The sequence below is a fragment of the Camellia sinensis genome, chromosome 12 (assembly GCF_055761805.1).
Source record: "Camellia sinensis isolate YWXY chromosome 12, ASM5576180v1, whole genome shotgun sequence".
In the NCBI taxonomy this organism is placed as follows: Eukaryota; Viridiplantae; Streptophyta; class Magnoliopsida; order Ericales; family Theaceae; genus Camellia; species Camellia sinensis.
Window position 1 is genome coordinate 59378717 of NC_138972.1, and position 21659 is coordinate 59400375.

Consider the following 21659-nt stretch of genomic DNA (forward strand, 5'->3'; position numbering starts at 1 on the left):
ATAGGAGAGCCAATACGGGGCACAACCCATTTAGAATGAATAACCTCTACTCAGGACTCGTCGACCACATGATTTATTATTTTAAAATTATGACCTATTCATTATATAAATTATAAATATTTAAAATATTTAAAATTATGTCATATTATTTGTTAATATACTAATTAGTATACCAATCGATATATATATATATATAACATTATTCTTTTATTTTTTATAAAAAAATTAAAATAATTAATTTCTTAAATGAGACCCAACTTGACCACCCACAAACAATCCTTAAAAAAATTCTCAGTTTTTTTAAAAAGATTCAGATCGGATCGTGCGGCGTGCAAGTAAAGTTTCAATTTTTTAATTTTCTTCTGTTCATTTTGTTCTCATTTTTATAATAATAATAATAATAACAATATTTTAATTATTTATCATTATTAATTCCGAAAGTCAGAATATGTATTTGTGCAATTGTGTCTATGCATGCGTATCTATGTGTTTGGATTTTCCTTCTATCCATCCCATTTGTGTAAATTTTTTTTTCTCTTCTTTCATATATGTGTGTCTGAGTATATATTCTTCTAGAAAACTAGAAAATAGAATGTGGGTCTGTATCTGAATCCTTATGTATATATTTAAATTCCCAAATAAATGTATAAACAAATTGGTGTGAGATAGATTGAGAAGACTTGGTTTTTGCAGGCATGGTTTGTGGGTTTTGTTGGCTTATGTGGAATGTTGGACATATGTCTTTGCATGCAAGCTGATTCATTTCTGGATTCTCTCTCTGGGTATTGTAACTTCTGATCTGATTCTGATGATTCTGCTTCTACATTTTCTTCTAATTTGATCTGGGTTTTACTCTGATTTCTCTCTCACTCTGTTATTAGGTACTTGTTGATAATTGTAGTTGAAGTTTGTGGATTCAATGTATTGGGTGAGATTGCAAATTAGGAGTTGAGTTTCTAATTGATTCTGGTGAGTCTGCTGCTACATTTTCTATCTTTACACATTTGCTTTTAATTTGATCTGGGTTTCACTGTGATCTCTCTCTCTTACTCTGTTATTAGGTCCTTATAATATTTTTAGTTGAAGTCTATGGATTCAATGTAGTTGGTATTAATCCATGTTTGGCTTTAGAGATTGCAAATTAGGAGTTAAGTTTGTAATTGATTAAAGGGTTTTGAGACTGATTTTCAGAATGATTGATTATTGGTGTGTGTAGAGGGTTGGTGAATGGGTGCTCAGAAAATGGGATCTCAAGGTGGTGGTAGTGGCGGTGATGGTGGTGAAATCCAAGAGCAGAAATCGCATGCATTGTCCCGGCAAGGGTCCTTGTACAGCCTCACCCTAGATGAGGTTCAGCAGCAATTAGGGAATTTGGGGAAACCACTTAGCAGCATGAATCTTGATGAGCTTCTCAAGAGCGTGTGGACCGCCGAAGCTATTCATGGAATGAGTGGGATTGATTATGCAGCTTCACAGCATAACCAACTTGCATCAGTCTCCGCTCCGCATCGGCAATCGAGCCTTACTCTGTCTAGGGATCTGAGCAAGAAGACTGTTGATGAGGTGTGGCAAGATATTCAAATGGGGCAAAAGCAGAATAATCTCAATAGGAAAGCCCAAGAAAGACAAACCACTCTTGGGGAGATGACATTGGAGGACTTCTTGGTTAAGGCAGGTGTGGTTGCTGAATCTTCGCCAGGGAAGAAAAATTCTGGTCTTGTTTTAGGGGCCGATCCAATCGCATTGCCCCAACAACAAGCTCAGTGGATGCAATACTCCTCAATTCATCAGCACCAACAGCACCAACAACACCAGAACATGCTAGCTGTTTTCATGCCGGGCCATTCAATTCAACAGGCTCTTCCTATTGGTGTGAACCCAATTATGGATTCGGCTTACCCTGAAACCCAAATGACCATGTCGACATCCCCTTTAATGGGTACATTATCGGACACTCAGACTCCCGGACGGAAAAGGGTTGCCCCCGGAGATGTTGTTGAGAGAACTGTTGAAAGGAGGCAGAAGAGAATGATAAAGAATAGGGAATCGGCAGCCCGGTCAAGAGCGAGGAAACAGGTTAGATTTCAAATCTTTGAGTGCATTGTGATTCCCTTTCTTTTATGCACGGCTGTGCGAAATACATATGTTGAATGGGCAGGCTTACACACATGAGCTGGAGAACAAGGTTTCACGTCTAGAAGAGGAGAACGAAAGGCTTAAGAGACAGAAGGTATCTTCTACAAAAAAATTTAGCATTTCATGGTTTACTGTCTTACCAGTTATGCCTAATTTTGTGTTTGTTTATATTATTTTTTGGATGTGATAGTGAAAACAAATGGCATGTTAATATAATGTTTATTTTTCTGTGAGTTGCTATTTGCTTTCCTGAAGTAAACCTAATCTATTACAACTTGATTTGCCACTAATTTTGAATCATGAAATAGACACAAATACACTTGATGGATGCCAGACAATCATTACCGAAGTTATTAAGATACTTTTGAAGTGATTATTTGGCAAGTACTTTTCCCCCATTTGATTTGTGCTTTATCATGGAAATTAGGTTATGTATCCGATGTGTTTACTCAATGTCTTGGATTGATCATGTCTTGTAATGCTTGTAAATCAAATGATCGACTGTTGGATAATTATGCAATATGTATTAATTCTAGGGCCAATTTAAAGTTGATCAATGTCCAGAAAATCGAGCCTATAGTATATACTTTATCTAAAAGGGATAGACAAAGAATGGTTTCTATGGTTGACCATCCAACCGTCTTGTCATTTTTGCAGACTTCAGTTATATTTGGTTTCCAGATTGTAGGAATAAATCCTGCTTGCTGACTACTGAACTGAGGTAGGATGTATGCCTAAGACAAGTTTGGGTTGAGGGTTCGAAGTTATTTTTCAGTGGTGTGGTGCTTTTTTAGAATACACGGGATGATTGAACTAGAAAGACATGGTGAAACTTTTTAAGGCAAAAAGAAAAGAAGTTGAGAGGGTGATTTATGATCAGGAGTTGGGCCGAGGTAACGGCCGAGCAGATTGAGAGCCCAACGGTGCATGGGGCCGAGATGATTGACCATCCGCCAAGAGGTGGGCTGCCAGAACTTGGGCCGGGCAGAACTTGGGCCAAGTGTGAGCCGCCCCGGCCCAAGAAGGAGCTCGGCTAGATAGCGCTTGGTTGGACCGAGCTGCCTGATCAGGAGATGGCTGAAGCCAGACAAGCTGAGTGACCGGCGCCCGGAAAGGCGTGGTCAACCGAGGAGACTGTTTGACCGGCAGGAAGGCCGACCAAAGGAGGTACCCGGGCTAGGCTCTGTCGGGATGCCGCCTAGCCCGGTCCTCCATGTGTTTATCCGGTTAGGCGCTTGGGTATGAAGCATGGCATGGCCGTAGTAGAGCAGCTTGGCTGCCGAGCTCCAGCTGTGAAGTCAGGCAGTTGAGATTAGGTGATGATCGGCAAGGTTTACACTGACAGATGGGATAGCAGAGCCACGTGTCAGGAGATGACTGGGAGTGGATATGGGGCTCAGAAGGTATGTAAGCATGTCTGCGCCCCCCATACGCGATATACACGAACATCTCTGTAAGGAATTCTTACACTCAAACACTCTCTCCCTTCTCTCTATCCATCCTAAGGTGTGTGCTAACTTGATCGTCGGAGGGTTTTTCCGGCCACACACCGCCGGGTAGCTCACCGTTATTTGCTCGCAGGTGATCGGACATCGACGGAGCTCGGAAGAAAGGAGTACGGGCTTGCCGGAATATTTGCTCCCCGTACAGAAGTAAAAAATACAAAAACAAAAAATGAAAGAAAAGAACTAGAAAGATGTGGTAAATTGATTCCTTTGGACTATGTTATATGGACTTGGGTACAAATATCAAGTGCGGATGTGTAACCAAGTGTCAGATCTTGTTACACCTAAATCTTAGGATATTAGAATATGTATCCAAAAGTTGTATGGGTATGGGGACACCTTTTAAGTATGTATATATATATGACATATTGTATTATATTATACTACATATTGTATAATATTCTTAGGTAATATCTTGTAGATTATTTAGAAATGTACTTCAAACCAAATGGGGTCTAAAAAAAATATAAATTTATATCTTCTATTCGTGTAAGAAGCTAAAAATGTTTCTTTATTGGCAAACGTGAGCATATTCTTCTTCAAACATTAAATAATATTAGAAGATCCAAATGTCTACATTGGTACGGGTATTGGACACATATCCTACACCCTTACTCTTGTCATATCCTATTGACACAGGTACACTTGGGGAGTAGAATTTCTTGCTCAGGACATATCTGATTGGAAGTATCAGACACATCTTATACCCTTTATCTAGGTGTCAAGTGTCCAACGTGTGTACTTGATTTATTTTGAAGTCAATGTAACATAGATCTTTCTTTTATTTTTGGCTTTTGTATCCTTGCTAGAATAAGCCAATTCATCAAACTGATTTAGAACCCCTCGGTCATCAACATTGTAAATTGCTTCTATTCTGCTCTTTGCCCAACATAATCCCTTTCCTGATGAGAAGGGAGGTCAATGCTTCCCTTTCACCCAGGCTTGCACCAAATAAAAACGGACTCCCTCTTAGACAAAAGTTGACTCACGGAAAGTCATTGAAGTCTTGTAGCACACTCTTGGAGCCTAGGGTAATGCAAGGTGCTAGCCTAAGGCAAGAAGACACATGTCTACAAATTTGAGTACATCCATCAAAGAGAAAACAAAGAACTATATGCTTTCAGAAATTCAAAGTAACACATAATTTATCAGCCCTCTCTGTATATTATCAAGACTATCAAACCTTAAAGATGACCTTTTAGCCTTATTTTGAAAAAATATAACCATGATATAATAGTTGTTGGATTTAAACAAGCATGTACTCACTGCTCATGGATTTTCATTTGAAAAGGTTACAGTTACATTTAATTTGGTGATGGTCACGTGTAATTTGAGAGAAATAAAGGGTTTTGAATTCTTATACACTGCAAAACTACAAATACAGTAAACGAAGTTTTTTCTTGTGGGTCTGGACATACAATTCTGCCTTGTGGCATTGCCACATCTTGGCAAGCTAACATATTCGATTAGCAAGGTGCCACGTGCCAACCTTATGAGGTGTCAGTTGGACCAGTAGTGTTTCTCTAACATGCTCCCCTTCGGATTACAACTACGCCTATCAAGGATAGCTCACTCTATGCCCTAGCTTGAACCTAGGTGCGCAAGGCTAAGACATCCTTTAGGCCACTCACAAGACCCCTTTTCACTACTGAGGATCCTCCTTTTAAGCGAGCCACTTTTTCCATTTGCAGTTGATGAGCTTAGTGCCTCTTGGCTCGACTAAGCAGTTCTCCTTTGAGCACACTACTCTTCTATACGTGTTCCTCAAAGGTGATTAGGCATCCTTATTCTGTGGCCAAGCATGCCCCTCTTGTGATGTCTGCTTGGATTCACCTTGACTTGTTTGGGTGACCCCCTTCGAGTAGTCTTCATCGGTCTCCTATACATGGTCTCCAGAAAGGCATCTTGATGTTCCTCACCAACTTAAATTAGGAGAAGCACCCAGAAACCCCTTAGGGTTGACCTAAGCATCCCACGGTCCTATTCAGGATCACCAGAGAATCAATGACTGTGAGGCTAGAGTCAAGGATTTCTCAAGGTGCATTTCCATCCCCTTCCTTGAAGGGACTTTCACCTTGATCGGTCTTTGGGAGAGGGGAGCCTCCACTGATAGTTTTCTGAATAAAACTGTATATTCAATTGAATTAATTGAATAAAGAATACATCACTCATATAGAACACTAATTCCTAATCTTAAACCAATACATCACTGATATAGAATTCTAATAGATATAAAACATCTAATAGATGTAGAACACTAAGTCTTAATCCTAAAAGGAAAAAGGAGAACACTGAATATAGGCATATTCTCACACCCCCGCTCAAACTCAAGGTGTTTTAGCAGAAAACACTGAGAGTTTGTCAAGAAAAAACCGAAACCGAGCAGTGGTGTGAGTCTTGGTGAAGAAGTCAGCAAGTTGCAGAGTCGAAGAGACAAAAGGAAGTGAAGTGACAATCAATCTCAATGTGTTTTGTCCGTTCATGGAATACAGTGTTATGAGCAATTTGAATAGCACTTTGGTTGTCACAATAGAGAGAGGTCGGGGAAGACTGAGGGACGCTCAAGTCAGATAAGAGACCACGAAGCTAGACAATTTCAGCAGTAGCATGAGCCATAGCACGATACTCAGTTTCGGCAATAGAACGGGCAACAACGGTTTGTTTTTTGCTTTTCCAAGAAATCAGGGAATTGCCAAGAAACATACAGAAACTAGAAATAGATTTACGATCATTAACATCACCAGTCCAATCAGCATCAGCAGAGGCCACCAAATCTAAGGAAGAAGTAGAAAAGAATAGCAAGTCCTGAAAGATAGTACTGCGAAGATAACGAAGGATTCGAGGCAAAACAGCCTAATGTGTAGAGCGAGGAGCAGAAACAAGCTGACTAACCACATGGACAACATAGGCAAGATCAGGCGAGTAACTGTCAGATAGACTAAGCAAACCACAAGCTCGCGAAATAACATAGGATCGTCTAGAGGACCACCATCAGTAGTGTTGAGCTTCACATTAAGCTCAATGGGAGTATCAGAAAGCTTAGTGTCAGTAAGTCTAGCACGATGGATAAGCTCGTTGGCATACTTAGCTTGGTACAGAAAGTAACCCTTGGAAGAAGAAGCCACCTCAATACTAAGAAAATACCGCAATGGTCCCAGATCCTTCATTTCGAAGGTACAAAAGAGATACTGCTTGACCTCAGAGATAGCAGAAGAGTCAGAGCCAGTGATAAACATATCATCTACATATAGTAAGAGTAAAACAAAACCAACCGAGGTATGTCTTAGAAATAAAGCAGAGTCGGAAGCAAAAAGATGAAAATGGAACAAGCTTAGGAGGAACTGTGGAGATGTACTTATCGGACGGGACCTTAGAAGGAAACAGATCAATATGAACCAAATCCTCTTTGGAAATTAGAGCGGTGAGAGGAGGAAGCTGAAAGTAAGGTAGACGTTCGAGAAAAGAAACATGATGGGAGACATAAAGATGACGGGAAACAGGGTTGTAACACCGATAGCCTTTCTAAGCAGGACTATAACCCAAAAAGACACTAAGGACAAACCGGGTACTAAGTTTGGTCCTATCCTTGCGGGGAAGAAGGACAAAACAGGCAAACCCAAACACACGAAGGAGGGAATAGTTAGGAATTTGGGAGAACAAAGCCTCATAAGGAGACCGACCAGAAAGAAGGGGAGTAGGCATGCGGTTGAGAAGAAAAGCAGCAGTAAGAACTGCCTCCCCCCAGAATAGAGTCGGAACTGAGGTAGAGAGAAGAAGAGATCTAGCTGTCTTAAGGAGATGACGGTGTTTATGCTCGGCTCGACCATTTTGGGTTGGTGTATCTGTACAGGAAGTTTGGTGAATAGTATCCAAATTGGCCAAATACTCATAGAATTCATTTTTAAAATATTCCCCACCCAAGTTAGACCATAACACTTTAATTGTAGACCCAAACCAAGTAGTAATCATAGACTGAAAGGTACCATATATCTGATAGAAGTCGGACTTATGAGTCATAAGATAAGCCCAAGTGTAATGAGTGCAATTATCAACAAATGACACATAGTATGCAGAACCCCCTTTGGTGAGAACAGGAGAAGGGCTCCAAATATCAGTATGAACTAAAGAAAACGGTGTATCAGATATAGAAGTACTTTTACGAAAAGGTAAGGTTGTCATTTTGGCAAGTTTACACCCCTGACATTCAGTAAGTTTACTAGGAGAAACTTTACCCAATATACCCTACTGAGCTAAAGACCGTAAGCGGTCAGCAGACAAATGCCCTAATCTAGAATGCCACATGCAGAAAGGAGTGGACAAAGAATCTAATTAAAAAGATGAAAAAGCAATTTGAGAAGTTGTCATAGGCAGATGCAAGCTCTCCACCACATAGAAGTCTCCAACTCTACGGCCAGTCTTAATCTGCTGCTTGGACATCCGATCCTTCACAGAACAGATAAAAGAAGAAAAGATAATATCAAAATCGTAGGCATCAAACTACTTGATAGATAATAAACTGACAGAGAACTGAGGAATATAAAGGACAGATGGAATAGAGACAACAGACAGCAGACGGTAAGATAGACCAAACAGACATAACAGACATACCAAACCCATTGATAGCATTAACAACAATAGGAAAAGGAGGGGGAGTACAATTTTGAAGTAATAAGAGATGGGGGAGTCATATGATGAGAGGCACCAGAGCTATGAAGCACGGGTGCCGGTACGAGTACAGTACGGGTACGCCGATACGCCAAAACTCAAAAAAAGTATGATACAGGTACCGCTGCGGTACGTCGATATTTTTTATTTTTGTTTTTATAATTATGATTAAAGGATCCAATCTACAAATTAAAATTTAATATCAAAACTAAAAAGAGAATTACAAAACTAAATATAATTGTCAAATGGTCATAATTAATATCATTTTAAAAATTAAAAATTAAAATTAAAATAATTAAAAATTAAAAGTTTGATTTATCATTAAATTGAAATTCTAAATTATTATTATTTTTTATAATTTTTTTTTCCCTTCAAAAGGTTAAGTCGGTGTTTAATTTATATTATACTGTAGAGAGAGAAAGAGAGAGAGAGAGAGGGGGGTGTAAATAAAAACAAGACACTTTACCAATTTCCATACCAGTTCAATTCAACGAAGACAATTCCAGCACCTGACCATTCTCTCTCTCTCTCTCTCTCTCTCTCAGCAAATCAACCTAACCCAGCAGCACCGGACCATTCTGGAACGAGCACTTCGTCCTCCCTCTCTCCCTTCCTTTCCACGACTCCCTCTTCACCCTCGAAATCTTTCACTCCAAACCCTCCGAGACCCCCAAGCCCTTAGTCGACTCTTTTCGTCTTGCTCTCAAGGAACTCACTGGCAGGGATGAGGATTTCGAATGAAGAACTGAGATTGAAGATTACAATGCTCTCCAATAAACCTAGGTCTGTATATATTTTTAATATTACAAAATAACTCTCTATTTTTGTTTTTTTTAATAAAGAACATAAATAAATTGCTCTGATGCTCCTCAATTTCTTTACAATTTGATTTTTTGCCCCGACGTACCCTTCCGTACCCATGGCGTACCCTTCCGTACCCACGGCGTACCCATGCCGTACCCAAATGTACCAAACGTACCGGACCCTCTTTGGCGGTACCCGGTACGCGTGCAGCCGTACCGGTACACGTACCCGCACCTGGTACGCACCCGGTACTCGTACGGCATCATTTTTGGAGTACCCGTGCTTCATAGCACCAAAGACAAAAATCCAGACAGACGAAGAGATACCTGAAGAAGACCCAAGCAAACCTGAATGAAGAGAGGAAATAACTGAGGAAGACGGGGATAGCTGAGAGGTAGACACAGTATGCTGAAGCTGACTAATCTGAGCATTCAAGGAAGCCAAGTCAAGATCAGGAGATGCAGCAGATGCAGTAGAACCGGCGAAAGCCTAAAAATTACTCGGAGAAGAAGGGCAAAACTGGGTCCGAGATTGCTGAGAATACGAGCTAGATAGACATCCCTTCTTGGGACCCTCTGATGGCAGAAGGCACACTCATCTGGAGCTAAAGACATCATAATAACCAGAAAGGTAAGGGATTGAAACCAACTAGAGAACCAGAAGTTGAAGTAAAGTCCAGTAAGTTGAAGCAGAGAACCAGAGACCAATGACGAAGAGCTTCGATCGACACAGCTAGAGAGAGAGAACCAGAAGTCGAGCGAGAAAACAAGGTCAGATAGAGGTGCGAGAGAGAGAGACCTTCGTGAACCAAAACGAGAGAGAGAAAGATCCCTCGCACGAACCAGATGGGTCAACGTGTTGTCGGATTGCAATTCTGGTGACAAATACGACTTTGATGAACACCCAATGGCAGCGAAACAAACACTAAAGATCCAGACGAATTGCGATGATGAACTGCGATGACTAGATGAAGAAGACGAAAAAACCAGATGAAGTACCCAACTCAGATAGGTCGACTTCGTGAGACCAGAGATCAGAATCAGAGATGACTGCTAGGGTTTCGAGTCCTTCAGGTTTCGAACCAAGCTCTGATACCTTGTTAGTTTTCTGAATAAAACTGTATATTCAATTGAATTAATTGAACAAAGAATACATCACTTATATAGAACACTAATTCCTAATCCTAAACAAATACATCATTGATATAGAATTCTAATAGATATAGAACATCTGATAGATATAGAATACTAAGTTCTAATCCTAAAAGGAAAATGAGAACACTGAATATAGGCATATTCTCACACCACAAGAACACGACATCAGGTCTTGACCAAAACATTTGATTCTCCGAATAATGTATCATACCTACCCACTGCAATGGCATGATACAGTTTTCACAGCTTAGCATACCTATCTTCTGCATTCCATGATACAACTCCTGAGGTTTGACCATCAACATAGTGGGTAGTTAGGAAACCATTAGATTGTTAAACCAAGGGGGTTGAGCAATCTATCCCTCAACATAGAATATTGCGCATTGCTGAGCTAGGCCCCATGGTTCGTCTCCATTACATTATGAGACCTCATTTATCTGTTAAAGAGTTATCTACCATTCTCATTCACCTCTGGTTGAGAACAACTCCACTGCCATCCTCTCACTGAAGGTTGCTTTGCTTTCACCTGCTCAAACTCTTGTGATCCTGTGCCACTTTTATGCCTACCATCTTCGAAGAAGGCTTTCTCCAGCCACCTCACTATCACCTTCCATAATTCCAAAAAAGGAAATGATGAGATGAGAGAGGGTTCGAAAATGCAGGAAGAATCTGTGAGATAGACTATGAGGAGTCAAAGTTGATGCAAATGCTTTTCTCAAAGCCAAATCAACCAAAAATAAAGAAGGATGAGAGGATAATAAAGGACAAGAATGAGTAAGCGTTTAAAGAGTTGCCTAGTTGAATCAGACAAGTTGCAGCTAAGTCAAGGGCAAGGGTTGGCTATTTGAATCAATATTAGCAGCTTTGTCTGGACAAGAAAGTTCTTTCTATCGTGGCTTGGTTCTTGAACATTCGCATCATCTCTCTTGAAATGGGAAATGTTAGCACTTAGCGTGTATTGCATGAGTTCATGCTTTGATAGGCATTGCTTCAGTAAATAGTCAAAGTAAAAGAGAATACAAGAATACGAGGAATAAAAATAATATTAAAAAATATTTCCCAAAGATTCCCACCCTTTTGTAAATTTGTGCCTCATTCCCACTGACATGTTATTCCCTTTTTGACATCCTAATTGGCTCATCTTCACTGTTGACAGACATTATACTCACCTTCGCTGTTTTGACCATCTAATTCACTGCAATGGTTCTTTCAGCTATCGTTGGACTGCTATAATTGCTTCAGATGATTGTGGAAGTTTTACATTGTTCAACAAACAATTTGCCTTACAGATGTCTAAATGTAGTTAATATCTAAATAGATCAGCGGCTATACATTCTGATTGAACTATCATGTGTTTCTACTTGGTTTTGGTAATTTTTTAAGTTGATGGCATATGTTTTATCATTTGAATTCTCTATGTAGATTTCTATGATGGATACTTTTAGCGCCATATCCTGTGTTACAGAGACCTGGGTATGAGTATTGGTACGGGTGAGTGTGTCCAAGTGTTAGATTTTCCTAAACCTAAATTTTACGATATTGGGATATGCAACCAAACGTGGGGTATGTGTATGGAGACAAGTCTCAAACACACATTCTATTCATTGGTGGTTATAGTGGAGTGGAGGTGGTAATGGTTGTGGAGAAGGGAAATGAGGAATATTTTATTCTTATGTGTCGAAGAGTGCGTAACTGGAATTCACTTCTTCCGATTAATAGCGGGACAAAATTGGCAGTCAGTTAACTCCCCTGCACTTCCCCATCGATGAAAGGGCTTTGACCATACCTTTTAACCCCTTCCCCTCCTACTTTTTAAACGCTCAAACAAGGGGAGTTCAAGCACTTCTGATCACATCCGTCACATCCCCTGAATCCAAAGGTAACATTAAAGATAAATGTGCTTTAGTACTCTCATACTTCGGGGAGGACTTAAATAGAATTTAGGTGGCAGTCCAAATATAATGGACTGTTTCTTATGAACTAACCCCTATTCATTTTGAAACTGAAATCATTAAGTGGGAGTGAAAGGAGCTTTCAAAATAGAGAGGAAGGGCATTCTTTCTCTCAAAAGTTACAAGGGCTTATTGTAATTAGTTTAAATTATATTGTATTGTATGTGAATAAGTGTATATATAGATATGTTTATTTAGGGATGTGTTCATGGTTTGGTTTGTTCTAATATTGGACTGTTTCATATAAATTACCCCTTATTTAGTTTTATTATTGGAAGCATGAGGTGGGAGTGAAAAATTTCAGGTCAGATATAAGAGAAAGGACATTCTTTCTCTAAAAATATTCAGAGGTTTCTTGTCTTCTCATGAGTTGAAATCTTAGATATATCATGTGCATGCATCTATTTAGGGCTTACAGAAAAGAAATGTAGCCTGTTTCTGTACATTTGGAAGTTTGATCAAGAAAGAATTAAACCTCTCGTCATTGTTCTGCAATCAATTTTATAAAGTATTCGGAAATTAGAGTAACAGGTTCATAATATGTGTGTGTGTGTGTTTGTAATCTAAATTAGTTGAAATTTCATAATGCTGGAATCATTCAAAATAGGAGTGCCATCAAACAGAACTTTATTTCATCTAACTTCTATTCGCAAAAGCCATGGTTGAAATCCCAAGGCCAACAGCGTGCTACTAGACTAATAGATACACCAATTGAAAAGAAAAAAAGAAACTAGAAGAAATGAAATAACTATATAAATGAGAAGAATACTGTAGAGGAACAGCTGACGGAGATGATATTACAGTAGGTGGTGCTGCCTTAGGAGCTGTGGTCGAAGCTAGAGTATTCGGCGGAGCTGGGGTGGTGAGGTTGTCTGTGTGGTGTCCGAGAGGAAGAGAAGAGATTAGAATCTGGATAACCATGCCCAAAATCTTCAAGAGGCATTCCATTTGAAATGGATTCTGGACTGGCTCCTAGCTTGTCCACAAAGACAGGTTTTGCACAAGCACTCTTAAATTCTTTCTCAACATTAAAGTTTCCAGATTGTGTAACTCCCACACAAGAGAAGTCAAAGAAGGTCTGGATCTGTTTTGGCCACCCGAGGTTATCGGGGTCGTGGCGGCCTCCATAGCGGAAGAAGTGCTGCTGTGCTGGAGGATCTCGAGCTCTACGAGGCCGAGGGAGGGAGGCAGACCGGGAGAGATATATATATCTTTTTATTATATTATATAAAAAAAATAAAAATAAAATAAAAATAAAAAAAAACATCATCATCTCTCCTCCGTTTGATTTCAACCTCCATTATTTTTATTTATTTTCTCCAAACCACTTTCCTTATTTCTCCCATCTTTCATTTTGGATTTCAAATATATTTTTATTATTTCTTTCTTTATTTTTCTTTCACATTATTTTTAATCTTTTTCCAATTCCATTCATACCATATAGCTTTGCACACAAAACCATATTTTATTCATCTCAGGGATCAACCCCGATCACAATTTTACACACAAAAAAAAAAAAAAAAAAAAAACCACCACACAACACCAAAAGCTTTGTTTTCTTTTCTGCAGCCGGCCACCCACCGACCTCACTTCTTCGCCTATTCCGCCGGTCTTTTCTTCTTGCCTCCGTCCTGGGCGGCCCTTGACGGTGTTGCCACCGTGTTTCCCACTCCACTGGGCATGATCACTACTCCCTGCTCCTCCACTGCAGCATATGGCGGACCTCCAAATCGGAACATCACGGTGGCCTTCCGCTTCAGCTCCTTGTTTTCCGCCTTTAGCACACTTATCTCTGCTCGCGCATCCTTATACATGCGTTGGAGCAGAGCCAGTTGGGCGTTTAACTGCTGCACCTCATTTGTCCTACTCTGCAGCCGGTGCGACAAGTTTGTGACCGCAGTCATGGTTTCAACACAGGACTTCAATGTATACTGGTTAGCTTCAATATCCGTTTGCACTGCCATTTTTTGCTCCACCGACCGCATCGGAAAGTTCAACGGAGCAAAACCAGAGGTGTTTGGTTGAGGTTCACAGGCCACCGCACCAGTTATCTCTCTTGTTGACTCGTTGAGGTCGGGAAAGAGAGTGAGCAGACCACGGGAAGAAGAGGCTATGTTCTGGGTAGCTGAACGGGAAGAAGAAGCCATGTTTTTTGGGTTGCTGAGTGTTTCAGAGCAGGGTTGGTTACAGAATGTTACAGAGAACGAAGAGGTTTCAACTGGTTTGTTATGCTTCCAAGCCTCAGACTTCGCTTTGGTTTATAAAGACAGAGACGACGAGGCCGACACGCGCTCTGTCAATCACGTGCATCGCCGCGTGTCAGGCGCCCCTTTTGATGGCTCGACGCTTTCTGTCGGGCACGTCTTTTGATGAAGTGGGCGCGCCTTTTGATGGCACGCCTTTTGAAAAATTGGGCACGCCTTTTGATGGCAAGCCTTTTGAAAAATTGGGCACACCTTTTAAGGGTCCGACAAGACTCTGTAAACTGTCCCGACATTGATTCCGGTTAGCTCCTTCATGGGTCCGACAAGACTCTGTAAACTGTCCCGACATTGATTCCGGTTAGCTCCTTTATGGGTCCGACAAGACTCTGTAAACTGTCCCGACATAGATTCCGGTTAGTTTCTACAAGGGTCCGACAAGACTCTGTAAACTGTCCCGACATAGATTCCGGTTAGTTTCTACAAGGGTCCGACAAGACTCCGTAAACTGTCACAACAACTGTCACAACATTGTCTGCTACAACGGTCCGACATGACCCCATAAACTGTCTTCTACAACGGTCCGACATGACCCCATAAACTGTCTTCTACATCGGTCTGACACCGCCATCCAGTGTCCTCTACACCGTTATGACATCACCATACAGTGTCCTCTACAACGTTATGACACCCCCATACAGTGTCCTCTACAACGTTATGACACCACCATACAGTGTCATCTACAATGTTATGACACCCCCATACAGTGTCCTCTACAACGTTATGACACCACCATACAGTGTCCTCTACATGGTTATGACACCCCCATACAGTGTCTCTTATCCTCTTTTATTTTTATGTATTTTCTTGTTTTGTTACTTTCTCCAAACTCAAGTTGGTTAGTTCCTATCCCCCTTGAGTTTGCGGGGGGCTGTTAAAATCCACCTACTCTCCACCTACTTCACCCACTTAAACCTACTCCACTAAACCTAACCCACTACACCACTACCACCTCACCTACTCCACTAAACCTAACCCACTACACCACTACCACCTCCACTTCACCTACTCCTTACCTACTACACACTCACCCTCTTCTATATATAGGAATCATGAATCATTGTAATAGACAACAAAACACATCAATCAATAATACAATTCTCTACTTCTTTTTTATACATTGAATTTCTACAAATACGATGAAGGTGGAGGATTAAAAAATAAAGAAATGCTAAAAAAAGAGGAGTGCAGTATTACATTGACCACTTTTGACAAGAATTTAAAATTCAAATACCCAAATTGCTGCTTTATCTAAATCAACTTCATCATTGGGAACAAAGAAATGAGAAAAACCTCCAAATCTGTGTTTAGTTTCATGGAATCTACATTTTACACCACCTAGACCCTATCATGTATCTAGGTCCAGGACCCCTGGTTTCTGCAGATCCCCATTGATGCAATAGCAAATGTAGTTGTCGTTATCTTCATGGAAGCTTGGGTTACTTGCTTGCTCCCTGAGTGATAGCTTGCCAAATCATCTCCTCTCCCCTTTGTTTACATAGAGGTCTTGAAATGATATCATTGCCCAAGTATGCCATCCTCCGTTGATAAGATTGATTTCAGAGGAAAGCTTAGTGCTTATTAGTTTAGATTATTTGAACTGATTTTTTGAGTTTTTTAAACATTAGCATAACTAAATTTGTTTTTTTATTTATTATTTATATATATAAATATATATATTTTAAATCATCTAAACCAAACGAGCTTTTAAACTCTGTTATTCTAATATTTTTGCCTTCATTTTTTTGTGGGGATTATCATCTTTTGTCACATTAGAAATTTTGCTATAGTTATATATATTAAAAATAAATAAAACAAGAGTTTTGTTGTAGTTACATTTTACTTGGTCAATAAGTAGTTTGCATCATGTGTCATGGAGTTGCTAAGAGTTTCTGCCTGCAAAAGTTGTGATTACATTGTCAGTTGGTTTAAAAAGAAGCTTGTCTATAAAATGTAAATACATATATGAAAATCATCTTCTCTTTAATATGAGAAATTAAGGCATTAGTTAACAATTGTTGATGACAGATTCAATCTCATGCGGTACCATGGTGATGAGGTTAAGTGAGTCATCTCATCAATGTGGTCAATATCCCTTCCTTTTTGTTAAGGATATTATATTCATGATCAATATTGGAAATTTTGATCATTGGACGCTATTGAAACTTTATGGTTCTATAAGAGTAACCTACGAGGAGTCATACATGTTAGTATTTGGGTATACTCCCCATGTTACTGATGAAGTTCAGAGGAATTGGGGGGGTAGCCTGAACTCCAAGTTCACTTTCCCAGTGTGGGTCCAAAGGGTTGTGCCTAGGCCAGATTCTTGGTTATCAAAAAAAAAAAAATAGAAATAGTCGTGCTAGCTCCACTCTGGTGTGTAGCATAAGAATCAAATGCTGTAATCATTAGTCATATGGTGTGCAGGACCTGAATCAAAAACCATAATCATTAGTCATATAGTATGTGGCACCAGAATCAAATACCTAAATAGAGCTAGATATACCTTGAGTTGATAAAAACAAACCTATAAATGAGGAGACAAATAAGACAATAGGTTGATTGCTAGAAAGAAATTTCTGCAATTATTGCCGAGTATAATTGTTAAGAAGGAAATTGATTGAGATTGATCCTTTACAAATGGTGCAATAATGGTAGTGTGTCTGTTACCGGTTTTCTTCCAAGATTGTTATTGTCCAGTGTGCCTATCCCCACTCTTATTCCAAGACTACTGTTGTCCAGAGTTTCGAAGAATCAATAGTTAAAGTATTGAGCCTTCCAATGACCTTTTGATGAGAAGAATGCTCTCATAGGTGTACGAGCGGGCTGTTTGCTCTATGCACTAATCTGATGACTAGTAGGTCATGTGACCATAATTGTTTGGCTAGGTAAAGCATATTACCTCTTCCCTGATGCAACCCTAAGACAAATTTCTTTTGCCAATAAGTGGATTGTGATAAAGAATAGTGCTACTAGTTCTTCAAAATCATCTGTAAGGTCCATCAGAAATTGTACCAATCTCTGTGCTGCAATACACCACATTCTTTATCATTTTTCTCTGTGAAGGCTATCTAATCCCACAAATTAGTCATAATCGAATAAAACTCTTGTATATTCCTATTTCCAACTGATATCAATTGGCCAAATTGTTTAACAAACAACTTGGAGAGAGTCTCAAATGTCATTTGTTGTGGTGAACTTAACCAAGTGAACATCAATGGACTGATCCACATAGCTATTTACTCAAGTTATAATCTTAGATTGTTAGCTCTCCAAGTAGAAAGTAACTCGTCAAAATTTTCAGCCTCAGTGTTTGTAGGTATCTTAGCAACCCTAGAAACATAATTCCACATGTTTTTACCCTGGAGAAATTTTTTGACACTTATGTGCAATTTGTCACTCCAATTTCACCCCAATAGATTGAAGAGAATTTGAACTCCCAACAGTAGGAGAGAACCAAGTGGAGTGTGGTTAGACCAAGGAACTTAAACTTATTTGAACATTTCCAAAACATAGCCCTATTATTAAAATGAGAAATTCTAGAGACCCACAAATTCACTCACAATGATGTGGCAAGGGTGTTGGGCCCTACATAGTTGAGTGTGTGACAAATTAAAACGGACACCTAACATGACACATCATTGTGGGTCAAATTAGGGGAGTTTTACTAGGGATCTGAAATATTGTCTTATTAAAATTAACATCTGGTCATCTATGAGTGGATAACTCTGTTTTGGTTTATTCCACTAATGAAGGCTGTGCTGCTACTTTTTTCTCCCAAATATGATTGCTTTATTACCAAAGATATCTGTGTTTCATCTGTGTGCTTGGATGACATTCTGTTGCTTTAAACCAACGGTAAGATGATGAATTTCATATAACTGAGAACTGTGATAAGATTAGCTAGTCCAAGAGAAATGAACTTGCAATTATTATTTTTTTTCTCTGCTTACCTTTAGTTTTCATTAATATGGAAGGTCTCTTTGTATTTTGAAAGCAACACTCTTGTTGCATGCTGGAGAGTATAACTTTTGTTTGTTCAGATGCTTTGGTGTGGTTTGTGCAGTTCTTTGGGTCTTATGCATCGAAGGAAACGGTAGAATTTTTTTTGGGAAACGTGAAGATTTTGAGAGAGTGTGGGGAAAAAATTTCTTTTTGGCTTCCTTTTGGATGTCAATGGCTCCTCCTTTTAAAGGATCCTGCTTTTTCTAATTTCTAGGGATTGGAGAGTTGTGTGTAGAATGTGAGACTTTTTGCTCTTTTTTTATTTTCTTTTTCTTTTTCTCTCTTTTTTTTTTTCTTAAAAAAAAGAAAAGAAAAGAATGAGTATGTTTGTTCTTGGAGAAATTCTACTATATACACCCCCTACCATGTGCACCTCTAAATTATGTTATTTTCTTCTTTAGTTATGACCTTATTTTAGTTTTGACTCATGAAATCTTTGGTATGCCTCATGTATTGTTTAGTTATGACTTTTTATTTTTATTTTTAATTATGATTCTGAAAATATGAAGTTATGCAATTTTCTTCTTTAGTTATAAGGTGCATACGGTATACACCCTTTGAGGGGTGTGTGTACCATAGTCTTTCCCTTATTCTTATACTTTCCTGTTATTTCTACAAATGTGTTTTGTTGAATACCATTGCTACTACTGTCGACCTTACAAATATATGATTGAATACCTTTGCTTTTGTTTACTGATTTTTTCATTTTTTTTTTTTTTGGGCTGTTGGTGATTTTACTTTTACAGGAGTTGGAGAAGGTATTGTCGAGTGTACCACCTCCGGAACCAAAGTATCAGCTCCGGAGAGCAAGCTCGGCCTCTTTCTAACATATCGTGTTTTTTTGGTTTGATGTATGAATGAGCCCTTATAGGTAGATGCATATTATTGTGTTTATTATATGCCATTTCTAGTTTTCATTAGCTAACCCCAGTGTTCTCAAAACTTCTCCAATTATTGATTGCTAGTGTTGGTCTTTTGTTTGGGTTAGAAACTGCCTTTGGGAACTTTTCTTCCGTAGCAGCTGCTGCCACCAGCTGCTGCCACCTTGATACGCTTAATCTGCTTCTGCCCTAGGCTGCTGTTATCTTAGCCCATTGAGTCATTTCCTTGTATGATGTACATCTTATAGATTCAACTTGGGAGTTTATGCGTCGCCATTGTTTTCGGTATTTTGTATTTCCTTATTTATTTTTATTTTTTTACATCAATTTTAGCTTGTCTGCCCAAGTTTTTGTTTTGTTGCAAGATATTCTTAATGGACATGTATCATTGGTTGAAGGCCTTGTTTGGATAAGAAATTTGTTGGAGAAACTATTCTTGTCTACTAAATGACGTCTACTGTCGCCTAATTGACATTTTGAAAGAAAAAAAAAAACGGGGTTCAAATCTCAAGAGTTAATTTTATTTTTTCATTTTAAACCTTGAATTTATATAAAGGACTCAATTTCAACCATCTACAATTTTGTTACAATAGATGTAGCACTCTCTCCCTCCCTTTTCCCTCGATATATCAACATTGAATTTGATCAATACCTAATACAATCATCATTTTGTATAGGATTCCTATAACATAAGTGGAATTTTCATAATTAGAGCCCGAAGAGAGAGAGAGAGAGGGCATGAGTTGAGCAGAGCTGAGTTTCTCTCTTTAGAGATTTTTGATGGTGTTTTGAGTTTCTCTCTTTAGAGATTTTTGATGGTGTTTTGACGTTTTGGCGACACTTCAGTGACCTTTACACTTTAAAAATGTAGATCTACACTCTTAGAGTATAAATTTGTACTTTTAGAGTGTAAATTTGGGTTTTTTATGTCTGAAATATAAATTTTGAGTTTTTCTCTCCCGATTTTGGTATAAAATTTTAAAATTTTGACACCCATAATGGTTCTCTCTTCTTTCAAGCATTATTCCATATCATTGTGAGTGTTCTTCCTCTGCAACTCTAACTTCTGGCGGTGTCTGAAATTTGACGGCAGCAGTAGTAGAATTGGACAGCAGTGACGGGGACGATGTTGACGGCGGGTGTTGATGCAGATCTTGCTTAGTTTGATGCCAATCTTACTTAATTTGATGCAGATCTTGTTTTCTAAATCACATCTATGAGAGGATCGGTAGTTATCTCTACATTGTAACTGATTTTTTTGGTGGTTTTGTTTTGTTGTTTGGTTATTTGTTTGGCCTTTTAGGGTATTGTTTTTATTTTAATATTGTATGTTTTTTTTGGCGATTTTGTTTTATTGTTTGGTTGTTTGTTTGGCCCTTTAAAGTATTATTGTTTTTATTTTAATCTTGTTTGTTGTTTATTTATTTTAATATATGTGCTTTTCCTATTCCTCAATAAAAAGGTGGAATTTTCATGATCTCCTCAAACTATCATACATGTGTCGCTTAATTATTAATTTTAACAATTAACACCTTAAACTACTAAATTTATTTCACTTTATCCTATAACATTTTTTTGAGAAATTTTTATTTTACCTTTCAAATTATATATTGATGATCAATTTAACCCATTGACTTCTTATAATTTAAAATTTATGCCTAAACTGTTTGATTTTGAATCAATTTCACCACTGTCATTAGTTGCCGTTTATAATCAAACGGAAATTACTGCCGTGGCACCGGAATTTCGTTAAAAATTTTATTTTACCCCTCCAAACTATCTCCAAAATATCAATTTGTTTAGGGTCTAATTGATATTTTGGGGATAGTTTGGAAAGTAAAATAAAATTTTAAATGAAAACAGCAGCAAGTGCCATTTAATTATAGACAGTAGTTGATGATAGGGGTGAAATTGATATAAAATTGAATAGTTTAAGTGTAAAATTGAAATTATAAGAAGAACAAGGTTAAATTGATCATCGAAGTATAGTTTGGGAGACAAAATGAAATTTTCTCTAATTTTTTTTTCCTTGAAAAATGCACTTTTTTATTTGAAGAAATTTTTTAATTTGTCCCTAAAACTATCAAACTTTGTGGTCTTGAATTATTAATTTTAATAATTATTACCTTAAACTATTGAAATTGATTCACTTTCCCCAAAGTGAAATTTTTCCAATAATCTAAGTTATGAAAACAAACATATTGAAGGCATACACAAGCAACCTTTAGATAATTTAAAGCATTAGATTTCAAAATCAATTAAATCTACACCAATAATAAGCAACCCAAATCACAAA

At 38.4% G+C, this 21659-nt stretch overlaps 1 protein-coding gene across 2 annotated transcripts; it reads left to right on the forward strand.

The window, feature by feature from the left end:
- Positions 1 to 451: 451 nt before the first annotated feature.
- LOC114317992 (ABSCISIC ACID-INSENSITIVE 5-like protein 2) lies at positions 452 to 19690 on the forward strand. Of its 2 annotated transcripts, none has more exons than XM_082898703.1 (6): positions 452 to 520; positions 694 to 782; positions 882 to 969; positions 1217 to 2076; positions 2159 to 2230; positions 19229 to 19690. In XM_082898703.1, exons 4-6 carry the CDS (start codon positions 1228 to 1230, stop codon positions 19307 to 19309), a joined length of 1002 nt encoding a protein of 333 aa, XP_082754829.1. In that variant the 5' UTR covers positions 452 to 520; positions 694 to 782; positions 882 to 969; positions 1217 to 1227; the 3' UTR covers positions 19310 to 19690. The 2 variants fall into 2 exon arrangements, with proteins under 2 accessions (XP_082754829.1, XP_082754828.1); XM_082898702.1 differs by having other exon boundaries at positions 461 to 598.
- Positions 19691 to 21659: the final 1969 nt, after the last annotated feature.